At 43.3% G+C, this 19840-nt stretch overlaps 1 protein-coding gene and 2 long non-coding RNA genes across 5 annotated transcripts in view; 2 read left to right on the forward strand and 1 right to left on the reverse strand.

The window, feature by feature from the left end:
* ppp1r16b (protein phosphatase 1, regulatory subunit 16B) overlaps positions 1 to 19840 on the reverse strand; it is an 85922-nt gene that overhangs the window by 17623 nt on the left and 48459 nt on the right. For all 3 annotated transcript variants that reach the window (XM_026166819.1, XM_026166817.1, XM_026166818.1), the window contains exons 4-5: positions 11021 to 11166; positions 7284 to 7387 (exon numbers count right to left, since the gene is read on the reverse strand). In XM_026166819.1, coding sequence (XP_026022604.1) covers positions 7284 to 7387; positions 11021 to 11166 — 250 coding nt within the window. The remainder of the gene's footprint in view (positions 1 to 7283; positions 7388 to 11020; positions 11167 to 19840) is intronic.
* LOC113021939 (uncharacterized) lies at positions 3035 to 3417 on the forward strand. Its single transcript, XR_003272380.1, has 2 exons — positions 3035 to 3204; positions 3284 to 3417. It is a non-coding gene; the product is annotated as an uncharacterized LOC113021939 (long non-coding RNA).
* On the forward strand, positions 6240 to 6622 carry LOC113021938 (uncharacterized). Its single transcript, XR_003272379.1, has 2 exons — positions 6240 to 6409; positions 6489 to 6622. It is a non-coding gene; the product is annotated as an uncharacterized LOC113021938 (long non-coding RNA).

The raw sequence follows: 19840 nt of genomic DNA on the forward strand, positions 1-19840 counted from the left end.
TTATCTCTGCAGCTCATCACAGATGAACTGGGCTCTCCGGGGAAGGATCAAGGAAGCACTGAATCCGTCGATGCTGCATATCAAGTGCTGTGCGTGCGTGTGTGTGTGTGTGTGTGTGTGTGTGTGTGTGTGTGTGTGTGTGTGTGTGTGTGTGTGTGTGGGGAGAGAGGCTGACTGTGTGTTCCCATCCCTGCAGTGTCTCAGGGGAGACAAGTCTTATCCAGCAGTACAGTGCTGAGAACATTACGGGAGCAATTAGCAGCACCACGCTCCTTTTAATCAGCTTAATAATCATTCTTCTCACCTACTGTACCGCTATCTGCTTTCTGCAGCTTGAGAGATCCTATTGTAAGCTGAGAACCTCATTTTCAAGTGTCTGTTTTCCCTCTGAGAGCCCCCGCTCTCTGTCTCTGTGCATTTTCAATAATGCCTCGCATCCACACAATGTGGCTTCATGTGTCCTGTTTGTACTGTTAAAAAGATCAAAATTATTAACTGCAAACTTGTTTACGAGTGCAATAACCAGGCTTCTCGAGCTTTCGTTAACCAGGGAAATATGACTGAGCACCCCTGATGCTCTCCTCCGGCACCCTGCATCTACAGTCTCCTGCTTACTCACACCAGCTCCACACATGCATTTGGCATTTAGCAGTGTGCTGAAGGGCACCTTAACCAACTTAGGAAAGTTTCACCTTTTCTTTACTTTTTTGTTTTTGATACCACTTGTGAAGCGCACCAACCAACAGCCTCGTACTGGTAAACAAAGAGGTGTGAGCATATGAATAAGCAATGACTTTTGTGAGGCAGCACGCTGCCCTGAAACACGTTGAATGTGTCTGTATGAGACTCGAAAAGAAGGATTAGATATGATTCATGTACTACTGAGTTTTTTGTCTTTTTTAAAGATGTTTGTTGAATCGCTAAAGTGGAGGTGACGTTAACAGTGTTAACAAAATGTTAGAAAGATTAATATGTGTGTACGATCTGGGAGGCAAAGAATACACTTTAATACTTAGAAGGAAACTGTGCTGCACACTCACTCATTTTAATAAAGTAAGTATGAAGCTACAGCCTGCTAGACTGCTTCTGTACAGGAAAAACAGAAAGTTTGTTCTGTCCAAAGCAAACAGCATCTTCCATAAAAACAAAATCAATGCAGAAGCAGAAAAAAAACTGCAGTTCAGTCAACAGTCGTGTCATGCTGGCCCCAAAAATCACAGTTCAGTCTTTTCATTGGCTGAGTTTGGTTTTAACACAACCATAGTTAGTTAAGACTAGCCACACATACCTAGGGTCTGACTAAGTCAGGGGTGCCCAATCCCGGTCCTTGAGAGCTACCGTCCTGCAGCTTTTAGATGCATCCTTGTTCCCACACACCTGAATCAAATGAATGGCTTGTTATCAGGCCTTTGCCAAACATGATGGCATGCTGAAGAGATCAAACCATTTGATTCAGCTGTGTTGGAGTAGGGATGCATCTAAAAGCTGCAGGATAGTAGCTCTCGAGGACCGGGATTGGGCACCCCTGGACTAAGTCAATGACTGCCCATGACAAGCAGATGCTACGTGAAATTGCTTGCAAATAGGTAGGCTGCACTAATTGCTCTGGTCACTAAGATATTGCCATGGTGGCCTGTAGTTTGCATGGAAGACAAGTGACAGTGAAACTGTGAAAAGCGCAACGCAATCTAACTGGGGACTGTTCACCTTCAAAGTAAAAGTAGGACTTTTTGAAATATGTTTTGGATGCAAAGGTAAAGCACCAGTTTTACTTTGAAGGCAAAAAGTCTCCGTTTTGGTTTGCATCACACTTGTTTGCAGACAAGTGAAACTCTTCTATGCAAACCTTGTAATAAGCAACAGGAGCTTTTTGGTATGACAACATGTATCCACCAAACTGACACAACCACTTGCCACATTTTTCCCAGCAAACCAGGGGTTGCCAGGGGATGCTGACTGGCCTTGAAAGTGTATAATACTGGCACACCAGCTTTGCTAACCAGACATAAGTGGTTAGGACTTAGTAACACTAACCAAGCTAGAAAGCCATAACTAGGGTTAGCCAAAAACCCAACTGTACCCAGTTTCCTGGTTAATAACTACTAATACAACTGGAGGTCTGTGTGACGTCTTTGTTTTAGTCTATGGCCCAAAGGCAACACCATTAAACTATGTTGTAATCAGAAAGCAATTAATTAAATTTTTTTGCAATCTTTTTAATTGCATTTTGCAAAATGATATTTGAAATGAGCCACAGTTTAGCAGCCAGTTCTACAATAGTACAGTGAAAACCGCCTGCTGCTCGTTTTTGTTGTTTTGTTCCCAGCCGTGAGAACACATGCCAGCTTGAGGATGTAACCATTTACCAGAAAACAACAACAAAACACTGAGAGCAGCTCGTGTTAAGAGGCTTGATTTTACTCCAGTGTAAATAAATTTGTCTGTTGCTTCGACAGCTTTTGTACGCGTCTTTCTTCACACCGCACAAACAGACAAAAATGCAAACAGCACGAGTTTCCCCCTCCTTCATCACTGATGTGCAGTTATGTCAGCGCTGATCTCCTTGAACTCTCTTTCACTCATGTCGCAGAGACAAACTGTGGCGTCTGCAGCTGTTTACAGTGACACAGCATGAATATACAGTATCCTAATCTGCACCCTGCTGGCACAGAGAGAGAGAACTGTGAATACTTTCAGCTCCTCACAGTGTCAATCATAAAACTGTGCCTGACACTACGTGTGATATCAGGTCACAACTCCGATGCCATCTTCTTCAGCAATCTGTTCTTATGACCGTTAAGACTGCCAAAAGCTGCAAGCCGCAAAGGTTAAAATAAGATTTGCATCTTCCTTCCTTCTCATCTCTAATTTTTGCTAGACCTGGGCTCTTAAACGACTGCTTTTTATAGCAGTCACACTTAAAAAAGTAACAAAAAGTAACAACACAGTCCAAGTGTTAAAGTACAAGGAAGCTGATTAATGTCATGGTCCCCGTGCCTGCTCGGCTGGCCCTGTGTGGCTACATGTTATGTTTTGTCTTTTCTCTCTCTCCTCTCTCTCTGCTCGCTGCCTGGGCGGAGCTCATTGTGAGCTCCCGGCCTCCACCACCTGTAGGCAATCACCTGTGGCTCTTCACCTTGTTTGCTCCCGCTACTTAAGGCAGTGACTGAGAGCACCTCGCCGCTGGACTATTGAATAACGCTCGTCAGTGCTACTTTAGCCTCAGCCAGTTTTGAGCTCTGTCCGTGAAAGTTCCGTGCTAACCCTTGTTCTCTGTATGCAGATTTCTCGTGTTTGGTTTGGAGACTCTGGACGCTTTTCCCGACCCCGCTCTGCACCCCTGGGAACCCTGGCCCCCTTCTCCTTCACCTGTATATAGTGCACCTGGAGTGTGTAAATAAACCTGTTTTTCTGAGATTTCAGTCTGCGCCGAGTCCTCCCTGCTCCTCCGTGACAGAATAGTCCAGCCAACCATGGACTCAGCAGACTCTGCTTCCTCGGCCCCGGCCCCGATTACCTTGGAGGAGCTACTACACCGGCACGAGCAGATGTTAGTCCGGCTCAGTGGAGAGGTGGCCGCCTTGGCTCTGGCCGTCGCCCAACGAACACCACTAGAGGCGAGCCCCCCCGAGGCGAGCCCCCCGGAGCGCCCAGCCTCTGCCTCATCTCCTCAGGTAACATCAGGCTTTGCTGCAAGCGCTGCTGCACCACCTCTCTCCTCTGTGTCTTTGGATAAGCTGTTGCCCACACCTAGTGAGGATTCGAAAGGGAGACGAGTGGAAGACGGCATTCAATACACATCTTGGTCATTTTGAGTATTTGGTAATGCCCTTCGGTCTGACGAACGCCCCTGCTGTTTTCCAAGCGCTAGTCAATGATGTCCTCAGGGATTTTATTAACCGCTGTGCTTTTGTCTACCTTGATGACATTCTTGTTTTTTCAAAGACTGTGAAGGAGCACGAAGTCCATGTGAGACAGATTCTCCAGCGCCTGTTGGAGAACAGACTCTTTGTAAAGGCGGAGAAATGTGACTTCCACGTAGACTCAGTGGCGTTCTTGGGGTACATCATCGCTCAAGGTAATCTGAAGCCTGACCCGGCAAAGGTCCAAACAGTCCTAGACTGGCCCAAGCCCCCAAATCGCCTGCAGCTCCAGCGTTTTTTGGGCTTTGCCAATTTCTACAGGCGCTTCATTAAAGATTATAGTAAGATCGCATTGCCTCTCACAAGACTTACTTCCCCGAAGGTGTCGTTTCAGTGGGACCCGCCAGCCCAGGAGGCGTTCGCCTGCCTAAAGGAAAGGTTTGCCACCGCTCCTATCCTTCAACAGCCTGACCTCAACCAACAGTTCGTGGTGGAGGTGGATGCGTCGGAGACGGGGGTTGGGGCAGTCCTGTCTCAGCGCTTTAAAGGTAAACTCCACCCGTGTGCCTTCTTCTCTCGCCGCCTCACACCAGCGGAGCGGAATTACGACATCGGGGACCGAGAGCTGCTGGCTGTGAAACTCTCACTAGAGGAATGGAGGCACTGGCTAGAGGGCGCTGAGCATCCCTTTATTGTATGGACAGACCACAAAAACCTGGAGTACATCCGGTCAGCGAAGCGTCTCAACTCCCGGCAGGCCAGGTGGGCTCTGTTTTTCTCACGGTTTGACTTTTCTCTCACCTACAGGCCCGGGTCACGAAACGTAAAACCTGACGCCCTTTCCCGGCTGTTCACCGTTACGGAGAAAGACCCTGACCCTGAGCCCATCCTCCCCTCCTCCTGCGTGTTCGGAGCAGTCACTTGGGCGATTGAATCCCAAATCCTCGAGGCGCAAGTCACCGAACCCGACCCAGGGACGGGCCCACCAGGGCGGCTTTATGTTCCCACGTCCGTCAGGTCACGTGTTCTCCAGTGGGGTCACACCGCCCGCTTTTCCTGCCACCCTGGACTTCATCGCACGATCTCCTTCTTGCAACGTTACTTCTGGTGGCCCTCCCTGATAAAAGACACTAGAGACTATGTGACCGCCTGTCCCACGTGCGCTCAAAACAAGCGTCCCAACCAACCGCCGTCCGGGTTGCTCCAGCCTCTCCCCACTCCTGGCCGGCCCTGGTCCCACATCGCCCTGGACTTCGTCACGGGGCTGCCGTCCTCTTCAGGTAACACAGTAATACTAACCATTGTGGACCGTTTTTCTAAGGCTGCACATTTTGTTGCCCTCACAAAGCTCCCGACCGCACTGGAGACTGCTCAACTGCTCACGGCACATGTGTTTAGGCTGCACGGCATCCCTGACGACATCGTGTCCGACAGAGGCCCTCAGTTCACCTCGCGGGTTTGGAAAGAGTTCTGCACGACCCTGGGCGCAAAGGTTAGTCTTTCATCTGGTTTTCACCCTCAGACCAACGGACAGACGGAGCGTGCCAACCAGGAGCTGGAAGCTGCCCTTCGCTGTGTTGTCTCCCACAATCAAGGCACCTGGAGCGACCAGTTACCGTGGATTGAGTACGCTCATAACAGCCTCACGTCGTCCGCCACGGGAATGTCGCCGTTCGAGGCTTCTCTGGGGTACCAACCGCCGCTGTTTCCTGCTCTTGAAGGCGAGCATGCGGTCCCCTCTCTGCAACACCACCTCCGAAGGTGCCGTCGGGCCTGGCGTACTACCAGAGCGGCCCTGCTCCGAACTAAGGAGCGAAACAAGGCCCTCGCTGATCGCCGTCGGACCCCTGCCCCTGCATACGCCGCGGGTCAGAAGGTATGGCTGTCCACTCGCTTTGTGCCTATTCGCGCTGAGTCTAAGAAACTGGCGCCCACCTTCCTTGGGCCTTTTGAAATTGACTCTGTTGTCAACCCGGTGTCTGTTCGCTTGAAGCTGCCGCGCAATATGCGCATACACAACGTCTTCCACGTCTCTCAGGTCAAGCCCGTGCTCTCCAGCCCGCTGTGCCCCCCTCTTAGGGCCCCTCCGCCCGCCCAGCTTGTGGATGGTCAGGAGGTGTACGCCATCACTCGTATTATGGACTCTCGGCGCCGGGGACGGGGTTTCCAGTACCTGGTGGATTGGGAGGGCTACGGGCCGGAGGAACGATCCTGGGTGCCCCGGTCGGCTGTCCTGGCCAAGGAGTTGATCCGGGACTTCCATCGTCGGTATCCGGGTAAGCCTGGTGGGTCGCCGGGAGGCTCCCGTTGAGGGGGGGGTACTGTCATGGTCCCCGTGCCTGCTCGGCTGGCCCTGTGTGGCTACATGTTATGTTTTGTCTTTTCTCTCTCTCCTCTCTCTCTGCTCGCTGCCTGGGCGGAGCTCATTGTGAGCTCCCGGCCTCCACCACCTGTAGGCAATCACCTGTGGCTCCTCACCTTGTTTGCTCCCGCTACTTAAGGCAGTGACTGAGAGCACCTCGCCGCTGGACTATTGAATAACGCTCGTCAGTGCTACTTTAGCCTCAGCCAGTTTTGAGCTCTGTCCGTGAAAGTTCCGTGCTAACCCTTGTTCTCTGTATGCAGATTTCTCGTGTTTGGTTTGGAGACTCTGGACGCTTTTCCCGACCCCGCTCTGCACCCCTGGGAACCCTGGCCCCCTTCTCCTTCACCTGTATATAGTGCACCTGGAGTGTGTAAATAAACCTGTTTTTCTGAGATTTCAGTCTGCGCCGAGTCCTCCCTGCTCCTCCGTGACAATTAAACTGTGCCTGCCTGCTTTAAACTCCACACATAACCTGTCACAGCTTTATTCAGACTAAAACAGCAGATCTATACAGCAATACATGAACTTTGCTGTCCAGACAATGATTTTTAGACTGGATACAACTTTTAACTTTTCTAACATAAGCTTTAAAGTAAGGTAGCGGTAGGCTGTGTTTTCAATAAGTCTAAGAAGCTGAGGCTGAGTTAGCAAGCTAGCCTCTTCTGGTAAGTCTCCTGGCGTTTTGGCAAAATACACAGTTGTCGACTAGGAATGAACAGATGTAACCAGGGAAGGAAATGAACGGGTTGAACTAAGTGAATGTTGTTTTTCCTGGAAATATCTTGTTCACTGGGAGTCTAAAAAGAAAAAGGAAATGTTTTACAAAAAAACTCACATGTGCTGGTAAAGTTAAAGTTACATTTAATTGGAATAATCCCAACATAAACGTACTTTGTGTAACATCATTACTCCTGCGCATAACTATGTAATCTTCTCTCAATTATCAGTCTGACAGTCTGCAGACAGACTGAATCTGATTCTAAACTTACTAAAAGATTTTATCATCTGTCTAACCTTCCTGTCAGTAACTTCCCCTTTAAGCATTTATTCTCTACCTCTGTTGGCCATGGCCGTCTCAATGATGTCCAGCGTGGGATCATCTTCACACAGGTCGTAGGGCATGTTCCCATCGGAGTTGACTGCCAGCAGATCTGCGCCACTGTGGGAAATGAGCGGATGAATATTTCAACAAATCCAATCAGAGTTAATAAATGCTCCGAATGTACAATATGCAGGGCTAACGACTCAATGAGAAAAAGTGTTCAATATATTACATTTCATAGCACCATCTGTGATCCTCAAAAGTTTAAAAATAACCAAAACAACTTGAGTCATCAGGGTAACGCCGCCCTGTTTTCATGTCCCGACCTACTGTAACACACAAAGATGCTGAAAACTAACAATCTATAACTCAAAGTCTTGGATGGGGATGACAAAACAAATGTGCATTGCACAGCACTAACTGAAGAAGCTAATTAACGTCTTTCAGCCCAGAACAAATGACACTGCCTCATTCAGCAGTTTTTAACTTCATCCATGTCACAGCACGGTCGCTTTGACGAGTCCTGCACGTCAACAGATGGCAGCAGTGTGTTTGTGTGTGTGTAAGTCTCTGCATACAGGCTGCAGTTCAACCCGTCATGTTAACAAGCAGAAACAATACCAATGTGTACACGTGCAGTATGTTAATTTGCCTGTTTTGTCTCTTTGTGTGTACATGTGTCGCTGTTATTGCTTCATTAGGATGCAATTAAAGCCTAATAAACTCAGTCTAATTAAATCCTAATTAAACATGTCCACAATGTGTGAACTCATGAGTCATCTATACTTCTTACACGTATTTGCATCCAGTCAAAGACAGTAACAAGGACATTTTTCCCTATGGGAATTTGGGTCAGTGTTACTGAATTATTAACAACATCTGCATATCAAAGTTGGATAATAATTCAGTCTCTGTCATTATTAAACCACTACACATCCTGCGGCTGGAAATAATTCAGTATTATCCTTTACTGACCTTCAGTGGGTTTGCTTTATCTTCAAATATCATTATAACACTGATTTTTAGTAGAGGATAGTGTCATTTCCACGATGTTTTTCACTCTTTTTTTGTATAATTTGTCACAGCTGTTAGGTGCATTAGCATTAATTGTTGCTTCTGTTGATTTTGGAACAGAAAAACCTAATCTGTCTGGACAAGAAAAAATCAGGTTCCTCAAACTGCGTCTGTGGCTCATTGGGGACAGTAGCTGCAGTTATATCTGTATATTTGACAGCATGGCAACAACATGCCATGCTATTAAGTTTAGAGTATCATGTAAGCACATGTTTTTGCCTGGGAAACCATCACAGCCATTCATTATACTGCTGGTCAATTTAAACTTTCAACCTAAAGTGGATTCATTATGGTTTAAAATAACCATGATTTATCTTATACTGGCCCCTTAGCAAACTTTTTAGCTTGGGGCTCTTTAAGCCAGGTCTTCTGATTGGCTGTCCTTTACAAACAGAAGAGCTGAAAAGCAGGTGGGAGGGGCTTCCATATTAAAATCCTCTCTTTATAACATCATACAGATCCAGGAGCACCCAAAAAAAAGTTAGAAACAGCGTTTCAAGCCTCCTCGGGAAAATCTGTCCCTTAGTATGAGCCCACTATCACAACAAAATGAACAATAATATGGGAAACCATAACAGACCCACCACAAAATCAAATTGTATTGTTTATTCTGTGGACTGTAGAGCTATTCATACATCTGATGTTCACAGAAATCTTTATATCTTGTCACTATATCATAACTGTAAGCCTCTTCTCATGAACTGCAATAATGCAAGTGAAGTTTAGTAGAAATGAAGCACGTCTTTTAAACTTTATGACTAATAGTTAACAAATTAACTACATTTTGGTGCATTCAGTCTCGAACTGCAACTGTTCGGTTTGTTTATTTTTGTTGTTTTAATGCTGTGACGTGCTGATCTCAATATTTACCCAGAACTGACATGTTGAGCTGAATCCAGCAAAAACCTGATGTCATATTGTTACAGAGCTACTACAGGGAGTGCAGAATTATTAGGCAAGTTGTATTTTTGAGGAATAATTTTATTATTGAACAACAACCATGTTCTCAATGAACCCAAAAAACTCATTAATATCAAAGCTGAATGTTTTTGGAAGTAGTTTTTAGTTTTAGCTATTTTAGGGGGATATCTGTGTGTGCAGGTGACTATTACTGTGCATAATTATTAGGCAACTTAATAAAAAACAAATATATACCCATTTCAATGATTTATTTTTACCAGTGAAACCAATATAACATCTCCACATTCACAAATATACATTTCTGACATTCAAAAACAAAACAAAAACAAATCAGCGACCAATATAGCCACCTTTCTTTGCAAGGACACTCAAAAGCCTGCCATCCATGGATTCTGTCAGTGTTTTGATCTGTTTACCATCAACATTGCGTGCAGCAGCAACCACAGCCTCCCAGACACTGTTCAGAGAGGTGTACTGTTTTCCCTCCTTGTAAATCTCACATTTGATGATGGACCACAGGTTCTCAATGGGGTTCAGATCAGGTGAACAAGGAGGCCATGTCATTAGTTTTTCTTCTTTTATACCCTTTCTTGCCAGCCACGCTGTGGAGTACTTGGACGCGTGTGATGGAGCATTGTCCTGCATGAAAATCATGTTTTTCTTGAAGGATGCAGACTTCTTCCTGTACCACTGCTTGAAGAAGGTGTCTTTCAGAAACTGGCAGTAGGACTGGGAGTTGAGCTTGACTCCATCCTCAACCCGAAAAGGCCCCACAAGCTCATCTTTGATGATACCAGCCCAAACCAGTACTCCACCTCCACCTTGCTGGCGTCTGAGTCGGACTGGAGCTCTCTGCCCTTTACCAATCCAGCCACGGGCCCATCCATCTGGCCAATCAAGACTCACTCTCATTTCATCAGTCCATAAAACCTTAGAAAAACCAGTCTTGAGATATTTCTTGGCCCAGTCTTGACGTTTCAGCTTGTGTGTCTTGTTCAGTGGTGGTCGTCTTTCAGCCTTTCTTACCTTGGCCATGTCTCTGAGTATTGCACACCTTGTGCTTTTGGGCACTCCAGTGATGTTGCAGCTCTGAAATATGGCCAAACTGGTGGCAAGTGGCATCTTGGCAGCTGCACGCTTGACTTTTCTCAGTTCATGGGCAGTTATTTTGCACCTTGGTTTTTCCACACGCTTCTTGCGACCCTGTTGACTATTTTGAATGAAACGCTTGATTGTTCGATGATCACGCTTCAGAAGCTTTTCAATTTTGAGACTGCTGCATCCCTCTGCAAGATATCTCACTATTTTTGACTTTTCTGAGCCTGTCAAGTCCTTCTTTTGACCCATTTTTCCAAACGAAAGGACGTTGCCTAATAATTATGCACACCTGATATAGGGTGTTGATGTCATTAGACCACACCCCTTCTCATTACAGAGATGCACATCACCTAATATGCTTAATTGGTAGTAGGCTTTCGAGCCTATACAGCTTGGAGTAAGACAACATGCATGAAGAGGATGATGTGGACAAAATACTCATTTGCCTAATAATTCTGCACTCCCTGTATTCCTCACTGCATACATGACCTTTTACAGCCTAAGGCAGTGCCATTACTCAATTTTCCTGAAGCATAATGAGTTAAATATTAGATTTCATAAGAACATATTTAGACTTTCGTGGTGCTGGTCTTTATCTCAGACAAGATAAGGGCTGTGCTGCAGGAAATCATGATGTATCATATCTTTATGACTTACTGTGCGATGAGTATCTTAACAAGTCCTGCGTGGCCACAGGTAGCAGCAGCATGCAGCGGTGTCCACAGTTCGTTGTCCTGAGCGTTAACACTGGCTCCTCGGTCCAACAAGAGCTTCACCATCTCCTCATAGTTGTCTATGCAACACTGTATGGAGAGAGAGAGACAGAGGAAAAGGGAGGGAAGGAAAGGAGGAGTAGGACAAGATTAGATTTGGTTCAGGTTTTAGGAAATATTCAATAGCCCAGTATTTTCAGGATTTGAATTTCAGTGTGGGATTGTGGGTACTGCACATAGAGGAAGAGAATGAATGGATGGACCGATGGAAGACACAACAACAGAACAATAAAATATGTGCAGCTCACCACTATCCCCTCCTTACCCAAACAAGTGGTCACCCTTGTGGAAAACAGTTAACCCCCAATTTTGAAATATGACTTTAAAGGCCTGATCTAAAACCTTGGGGGGGGGAAAGTAGTAAGGAAAATACAAAAAAATATGATGGTTTGTAAAATAACATTTCAGCATCTTAATCATTCAAGAATGACAACAAAACCATAAATAAGTAAGTACCCATTTGTGAAATCTATATAGTATTTTGTTAGGCTATCCTAGAGTACAAATCTAAGCAACTTCATACACATTCATCCTGACTTCTCAGCCATTGTGTGGGTTTGTTTCCTGGACAAAGGCAGAGGGTCACAAAGTATTTTGCTTGTAAAGCTGGGTGTGATTACAGGGTGGAGAGGAAAGAGAATTTTCCATGAAAACCATTCTCCAATCAGACGGCTGTCAGCAGCTGCAGTTTGCTCCATCAGAGCTAATTAGTGAGTGTGTCAGTAACAACAAATTACTGCCACAGATAACAAAAAACAAGAGAGAAAGAGGCAGGAAAGTGCTGAAGAAAAGGATGGAATTACTTTGTCACAGTGGGAGGGTCAGATATTATCAGAAAATCAAGACGTTCAGGGAGAACAGTTTGTTTCCAAAGTCTGAAAAGGGCATGTCAGCTAATGCCTCTGTTATTGTTTGCGGTGGTGAATCTGGTCCATGACATTTTTAATCAAACCTTCCAAACCAATTTTTATTTTTCTGCTTTGTTTTGTTTGTTCATTTTATACCAAAGAACCCTTGGACACCTTTATATCAAAGGAAATGAGACATCTGTCACACAAAAAAAACAAAACAAACAAATGCAAAATCACCTTTAGCAAATTGTTTGCTGACAATCCTGCTAAAAAACCCAAAAGTGCTTCAATGAAGAAAAAAAGGGGGGGGGGGGGAAAGAAAATAAAAGAAAGAGGACTGGCAGCAAATACAAAAAAAAATAAAGATAACAAGCAACAAAAGAAAGAAAACAAAATACATCCACTCAGTAATCCGCTTATACTGTGAGGCTTTGGCGAGCAGCAGCCATCTCAGCATGTATTGGAAACCACGATGTTAACACACAAGTCTCAAATTGTTTCCACTTTCTAAATCCCCGATTGCAATCCATCAAATCACAAGCTCCTCTGTTCAACTCCTATGTGATTATATTCTGACTTCAATTCTGCAATTTGGGTAAAAATTAGTCAAAGTTTGTGAACTACAATTTTCTGTTAGCTCACCATCCCATGTCTTCAGATTATTGATAGACTCTACTTTTCTGCAGTGTAACACTTTCTAAAGTGACATTTTTTTGCACCGTCTTCTCAAACGTGAGGGTTTTTCGGCTCTTCTTTATTTCATCTGATTGCGAATTGTTTACTTGAGAATATAATCTACAAGGAAACATTTTGTTGCATGCACAGGTTAAACCTATGCGCTAGTTATACGATGCTAATCACTTCTGAGCAGAAAAAAAATAGACATTTTCTGTTAAACCAACTGTATGCTTATTTTTAAGCGGCTATAGGTCGTTTTACTTGTATATAAGCAGTTTAATTAGAGTGAACCTGCTGTGCTCCATATTACTTTTCCTTAGTAAAGCCTGTCAGCCTCACTCTCTCATACAAAGCTCCCTTTCCTTAAAGGCCAACATCCCTTTAAGCCATTTTTCTTCATATTGGCTTCCAGTCCCCTGGCTTCTAAACAGAACTCATGACTTTTGAACACCATCCACTCCACATGCCACTGTGAAGGTTCTGAAACAAACAAAAAAACGAAAACAAAAAAAACATAATTTCTTGATGTGATTTGATTGATTAGCATTCAAATATCTCAGTGAAGACAGAACAAAGATCTACCACAAAGCAAGAAAGCATGAGACAACAACAATAATTTCTCATTCTTAATAAGAAATGATAGTTTCTGGCATCTGTCTGTGCAGGTAATTATTCAATCTGGAATAAGAGAATGGACTGTTGGTAATAATTTACTCATTAACTGCTTAATATGGCATTTAAGGTGGATTTGATGTTTAATCCGCAGACAATATAGAAGCTAAGTACAGGGTGGGCCATTTATATGGATACACCGTAATAACATGGGAATGGTTGGTGATATTAAAGTCCTGTTTGTGGCACATTAGTATATGTGAGGGGGCAAACTCCTCAAGATGGATTTACAACTCACAATGTTTAAACAGGACTTTAATATCACCAACCATTCCCATGTTATTACGGTGTATCCATATAAATGGCCCACCCTGTACTGTAACATCATCCATGGGTTTCTGGAGGCTTGTTGTGAAGCAATTATACTTTCGCCATCTTGGTTTTAAAGAACTAGATGTGACTACGAGGGTCAAATGTCACTATGAAACCACTCACTCATTAACTAACAACTTAAATCTGCCGTCTATGGTTTAATCACAAGCATAATGGCGTAGTATAACAACAGTGATGGTAGGAATAATATCAGTAAATTTTTCTGTGACATACAACTGTCATATCATAATATCAATGGCACAGTGCAGAACAGTGTTTAAAGCCCAGGCATGCCCAACAACGAGAGCAGCGTGTCAGCCTCCAATGATGATTTAGTAAATAGTGAACATTAACAACCTCCAACAAAAGAGCAAATGTTTGATGGGTTAGGGTTAGAGGTTACAGGTTAGGGATTTTCCATTTCAATTTTATTATGTGCAAGCATAGTGCAGGGTCCTGAAGAGTTACAAGGTTAAATTACTTGAGTTATTGTTACTGTTGAAATGTTGAGCATTTCAGTGGAAAAGACTACCTGGGATACTTTTGTGCTTATGCTTTGTATGTATACCTGTATCTCTAATATTGCACTATATTACTGCTGCTGGCACCTTGTGGCAACAGATTCCAATTTTGAATCAGGGCGTCTATGATCCATGAGCTCACTGGAGAACAGAAGGATGGAAAATGCGTTCATTTTGTTTGCACTAATAAATGCTGCTGTCTGCAAGCTGCAGTCACTGATGTTCAGTATTTTTTTTTCCTGAACTGTCAGAAATGCTGCAAATTTTATTGAAATATTCTGTTAAATTTTCACCTCTAATATTACATTTGGTACCTTTCAAGATGGTCGAGGACAACTTACGAGCAATGAACAAAACCACAGTATGGATAAAATAACAGCTGCAAGACAGCATAGAATTAAAATTCACAACACACCAAAATCAAACAGCATAGACATGTTTTCAGAGATGTTTTCAGGCTGGCTTTAAAGACAGGGACAGGATCAATGTTGCAAATGTGGTGCAGGAGAGAGCTCGAAAGAAGGCGGAAAGCTTTTTGGTAGAAAGCTCAAAAGCCCAAGGTGGACAGCCAGGCAGCTGGTATAATAAGAGTAACAGAGGAGAGTACAGGAAGGAATGGCAATGTGCAGAAAGTGAGAGAAAAATGAAGGTGCGAGATTGTGGAGAGAGTTGAAAGTAAGAAGCAAAAATCTTAAAATTAATGCAGCTGCTGAAGGAAATGAGTAATACGTTCTATGGAAGGAGTTCTGGCTATGAACAGCTGAACCCTATAGAGAAGTTTAAGATTTTTACTTTAATAAATATGATATATAACCAGAGCACGTCCAAGAAAATCAGTACTGATGTACAGGATGTATGAAGCCGACCAATATCACATTGGTAGAAATATGCAGGCTGAGTGATATTATTGATGTGCGTTTCAAAATTTAAGGCATTATGGAAAACAGCAACTAAGCTCTTGATCTGGGAAGGAGGAACGATTTGAGAAGTGGCAACGCACAGAGCGAGCTTAGCACATTTGTTCAAAAAAAGTTTTAGTTGCCCAGTTGTTACACCACTAACAACTGGGCAAGGTTGTGAATTGAAAAGTTTTCACTATACATGCTTTACAGACTTACAACAGACTTGACCAGACTTTAATCTCTTTAAAAGAATATCATGAGAGATTGTATCAAAAGGCAGAACTCAGATCAAGAAGCAACCCAGAGTCGGCTGCCATCAGAAGATCATTTGTGATCTTGACCAGGGGTGCCTCTGTACTGTGAACTGGCCGAAAACCAGACTGAAATTGTGAGATGATTGTTAGTAGGGTATGAATAACTCTGCAGAGCAACATTCTTTTTTGTTTGTTTGTTTTTGAAAGAAGAGTAATGTATGGTAATTATTTTGGTTGAAAGGGTCTTCTTAAGAGTCGAACTTATCAAAGCTGTTTTAAGAGGTAGGGGGGGAAAAGGACAAGATTTGGGAAAAGTAAATTATGTCAGTTATAAAAGGAGTGAGAGAGAATCAACAGGACTTGGCCCCCTAGTTGACAGTGGCTCTGAGGTGTAGTGGTTAACACAGTTGTTTTAATGCATGAAACATCCCCAGCTGGAGGCCAGGAGGAGACCTAAACCCAGCTGTGTTGATCCCTTGGGAAATAAGGGAGCAGCTGAAAGCAGCTAAAAGCGCCCGTGCAACAGTGGTGACAGAGCTTAAGTAATTAAGCTAAAATGTCAAATTAAGTATAAAAAAGTTTTAATGTCAGGGGTGTAAAGTAGTTAGTAAAATGTTTTTCTCCATCTCTCTCTAATGTCTCTGTTACACCCGCGAAGCAGTTTTCACTTTTTCCACTTAATAACTATACCCAGTAATGCCAGTGGCTCCCTTTTTACACTCTGCATCGTCTTTTAGCAGCGGTTAGAATGAACGTCAGGACTTCTCAAATTTCCCCCTCATCTTTGAATTTCCACCATAATCATCATATAAACGTTGGGAGGTCGAGGTGCAGAGAGATTTTTTCTTTTTGTGGATTTGCATAAAAGATGAGCTAAAGTGCAATCTCCAGAGATTTCTAGTATCTCAGAGTAGGAGTGAAAGAAGGGAAGGCAATAATACAGAGCGAGGCAAAAACATAACTATAAGCCAACTGGAGAGAAATGCCAAGAAGAAGAAGCATGAGGGGCAGATTAGAAGACAGAAGAAAGTCACTTTGGGATATGTAAACAACAACCGCAGACTCCATTCTTCAGCATCATTTACATAGAGTCCCTGCTTTCAAGTAATTTTAGAAGAATTAGCAGCCTACTCTACTCAAACTCAGAGACCAGAAACCTGTGTTACATTTGACCATAAAGAAAATCCCTTTAGGATCATTTATCTATGTCATGAAACCAACTATAGCTCAGCTGTGTCTGTGAGATGATGTGACAGCTCAGACTGTTACCTTCTGTACCCCATACAGTACATCCCCTCTGGCTCTAAAACAAACCCTCAATCTCCATTCTTTCCATTACTTGCACTCCCTCTCTGACGCTGCCTTCCAGCTCTCTGATAAAACTTTAATCTTAATGCTCGAACAACAATAAAAAAAAAAAAAGACTTAAACCACACTGACGTAAGAGAAACTGATTTGTGTACATTCTTTGGAGTTTTGTAGTGTTGACTTACAAGGCTGCTCAGATAAGGCACATCTGACACGAGCGTGTGATGGTGGGGGAGTACGTGAATTAATATACAGCACAAGAGAGGAAATGAAATTACAGCACAGATGCCGAGGACAGGCAGCAGGAAGACAGATAAGAGGTAAAATGGATGCAAAGAAGAAAAAAAAGAATGCTGACTGGAAACATGTCGAACTGACAAACACATCCTTTCAGAAACGTTTTAGTGCAGGGGAAGATTTTCATTCTGAAGATTATCGATGAGAAGTTACGAAATGAGGTTTTGCACCTGATCTGCAGAAAACCTTACAGGCTGTCTGTTTAGTTAATGATCATTTTGGATGGATTGATCATCATCAACATAAAAACATAATCAACAATTAAGACAGAGATATGGTTTGAAAGAACCAAATACAAGTTTAAAGCAACGGGGTTTCTTCTGATGGTAAAGTTAGCAAACTTAGTAAATGTATGATTCTTGTGCTGCTACCCCAAAATAAAAATATCAGTGGTTTTAACCAGGAAGTGAAACAAGAAGTCTGGTAAGTCAATGTTGGACTAAATATGAAGTGAAACAATCCAAACTTATTATTGGCCTTGGACTAATAATAAGTCCATATACACACACACACACACACACACACAAAATGGCTATAGCCTGGAGATCCAGGACCCAGTCGCAGAGCGCCGGAGGAGGTGCGCTCAGACGTTTCTCTTTTTCTCATGATGCAATTTTTCCTTTACTATCAATGATGCAAATAGCGAGGCGTCAGACAAAATTAGCAGGAAGGAACAAAGTATCTTTATGACCTCCTTCTGATGCTGCCAAAAGCAGAAGTGGTATTCTGTGAAGGCTGCTCTATGTATGTCAATGACTTCCAGTGTTAATGTTAGAAAAGAAACCAAATTCAAAGGAAAAGAGAAGTGCATGAGTCACACATCTTTTTTTTTTTAAACGTGCGCGTGTCAGTTGATGCATGTGTGAGCATATATGGGGATAAATTGATAAACTGGTAATTCAGTGAACAACTTATGGGTTTCATTTTCCATCCGAGTCTGGTAATTGGCAAGCTGCAAGAGATAATTAAAAAAAAAAGTGAACACAAGCTTGTCAAAGACATTCAGTACACTGTGTTGGCTTATTCCAGCCGGCGGCAACGTCCTGACAGATGTCATCAGAATCAGAAGAACAGGCTGCAACCTACACACAGCAGCTAACATCTAGGCTAATCTCTCCAGCCTTCTGAATACACCCACATGCTTAAGCCCACCTGCTAGCTAACTGCTTGGCTAATCTCATTTCCTGTGACAAACAAAAAACACACACTTTCACCCACGAGCTACGAAAGTAAAGACAATGAAGCAAACAGGAAAATAATGTGCCATTCATGCAAAGCACTGAGAATGGGAGCATGGTTCAAACAAAGGCCCAGATTATTTCTGTGTGCCTGGAAAACAACGGCAACAGTCTTACCGTGGGCTGAGAGGACCACAGCTCGGGTCGAGGAGCGAAACGATGAGGAAATAAGACCAAGTATTTGAATAGGGGCAGAGAGGGCAGACGGTGACGGGCCTCGTACTTAAATCAAAATACCGAGGGGTTAAGTGAGCAAGAGCAGGGCCAGCCCGCTGAGACTACAGCTGATATAGCAGGAGACTAGAGGCTGAAGGGGGTTTATATTTTACTATAGCTAGAGGAACTAATCCAAATAATAAAGAGTACATTAATATGAATGAATAAAAATAGAGATGCCTTGTTGATGAACTGCAGAGAATTAAATGAAATGGATTAAGAAGTGGGGCATCAATGGATCACCATATACAGCCTGAAAAGCAGATTTCAGGAGTGCAACACAATTTAAACGCCTCCCGTGTCTCATTTCCTCTGGGTTTTTTCCCCCGCCTCCATCTCACAGGCATCATACTGCATCTCCAAAGAAAAAAATGCATATAAAAGTATAGTATATCAAAGAAAGTATATTAATAAGAAAGAAAGCAGGTTATTACTGAATTTTGGAAGCAGAGTATAAGAAGATGATGTCGAATGGCTGGCGTGTCTGAGTCCTCCAAGGCTGAAGTAATGAAGAGCTGAATGACTAATGAAGAGTGTGGAACCACACAGGAATGCCGACTCACAATTTTACAGCTCAGCCTGATCAAACCCTGCAAATGATTATACGGCACGAGCATCAGTCATATCGCTACCAGTCGGTCTCCCTGCATAAATATCTGCCTGAACACAGCTAATGTTTTTTTAATGCAACTCCAGCAGTCTGTTGCTGTTCGGGGTCATCGTGCCCACTCGACAACATGGAGGCCCCCACCGAGCAAAACACTCAGAGCCGGAAAACAGCTGTGGCTCGCCCAAATATGGGACAACACAAGGCAGGTGTGTTTAGGAAAAAAGAAAAATAGAAAAAACGCTGCCTTCCTCTACCTCAGAATAGCTTCAAATCAAAAATATCCTTGTTTACCTCCATTAACTGCAGATTTCAGATACTGTAAAGCACTCCAAAGGTTATAACATCACCTTAACAAAAGAAACGGATACGATTTATGGTACATAACACATGTATGTAGATAATATTCCAATAGGGCAGCAGCGTTCACTCAGGGCGTCAGGAAGACAAACAGTGTCTGTTTCTGAAAAAAGCTAAGACAAATTCAGAAGGGTTGGATGAGGTGATTCATTTGTTGCATCATACAGAAAAACAAAGTGCTCATTTTACACAGAGCCATGAATGTGGTTTCCCCCGATTTCAGTCTTTATGCTAAACTAAACCGCTGCTCATATTTACCACAGAGGCATGAAAGTTTTATCTTTTATCTAACTCTCAGCAAGAAAACAAAACGTCAAACGGTAAATAACTAAGGATTTATGCTTGAAGCTAACAAGGGCCTACAACAGTGTGCTAGGTGTCTGATATTAATGTTTTGACTCACTCTAACCCTTTACATAGAGTACGGAGCTCAGCAGGGAGATTTTGATGTAAAAATCCCAATAACTATGAGCGATTACGTAACCATT

Source organism: Astatotilapia calliptera, chromosome 5, assembly GCF_900246225.1.
Source record: "Astatotilapia calliptera chromosome 5, fAstCal1.2, whole genome shotgun sequence".
NCBI classification, from domain to species: domain Eukaryota; kingdom Metazoa; phylum Chordata; class Actinopteri; order Cichliformes; family Cichlidae; genus Astatotilapia; species Astatotilapia calliptera.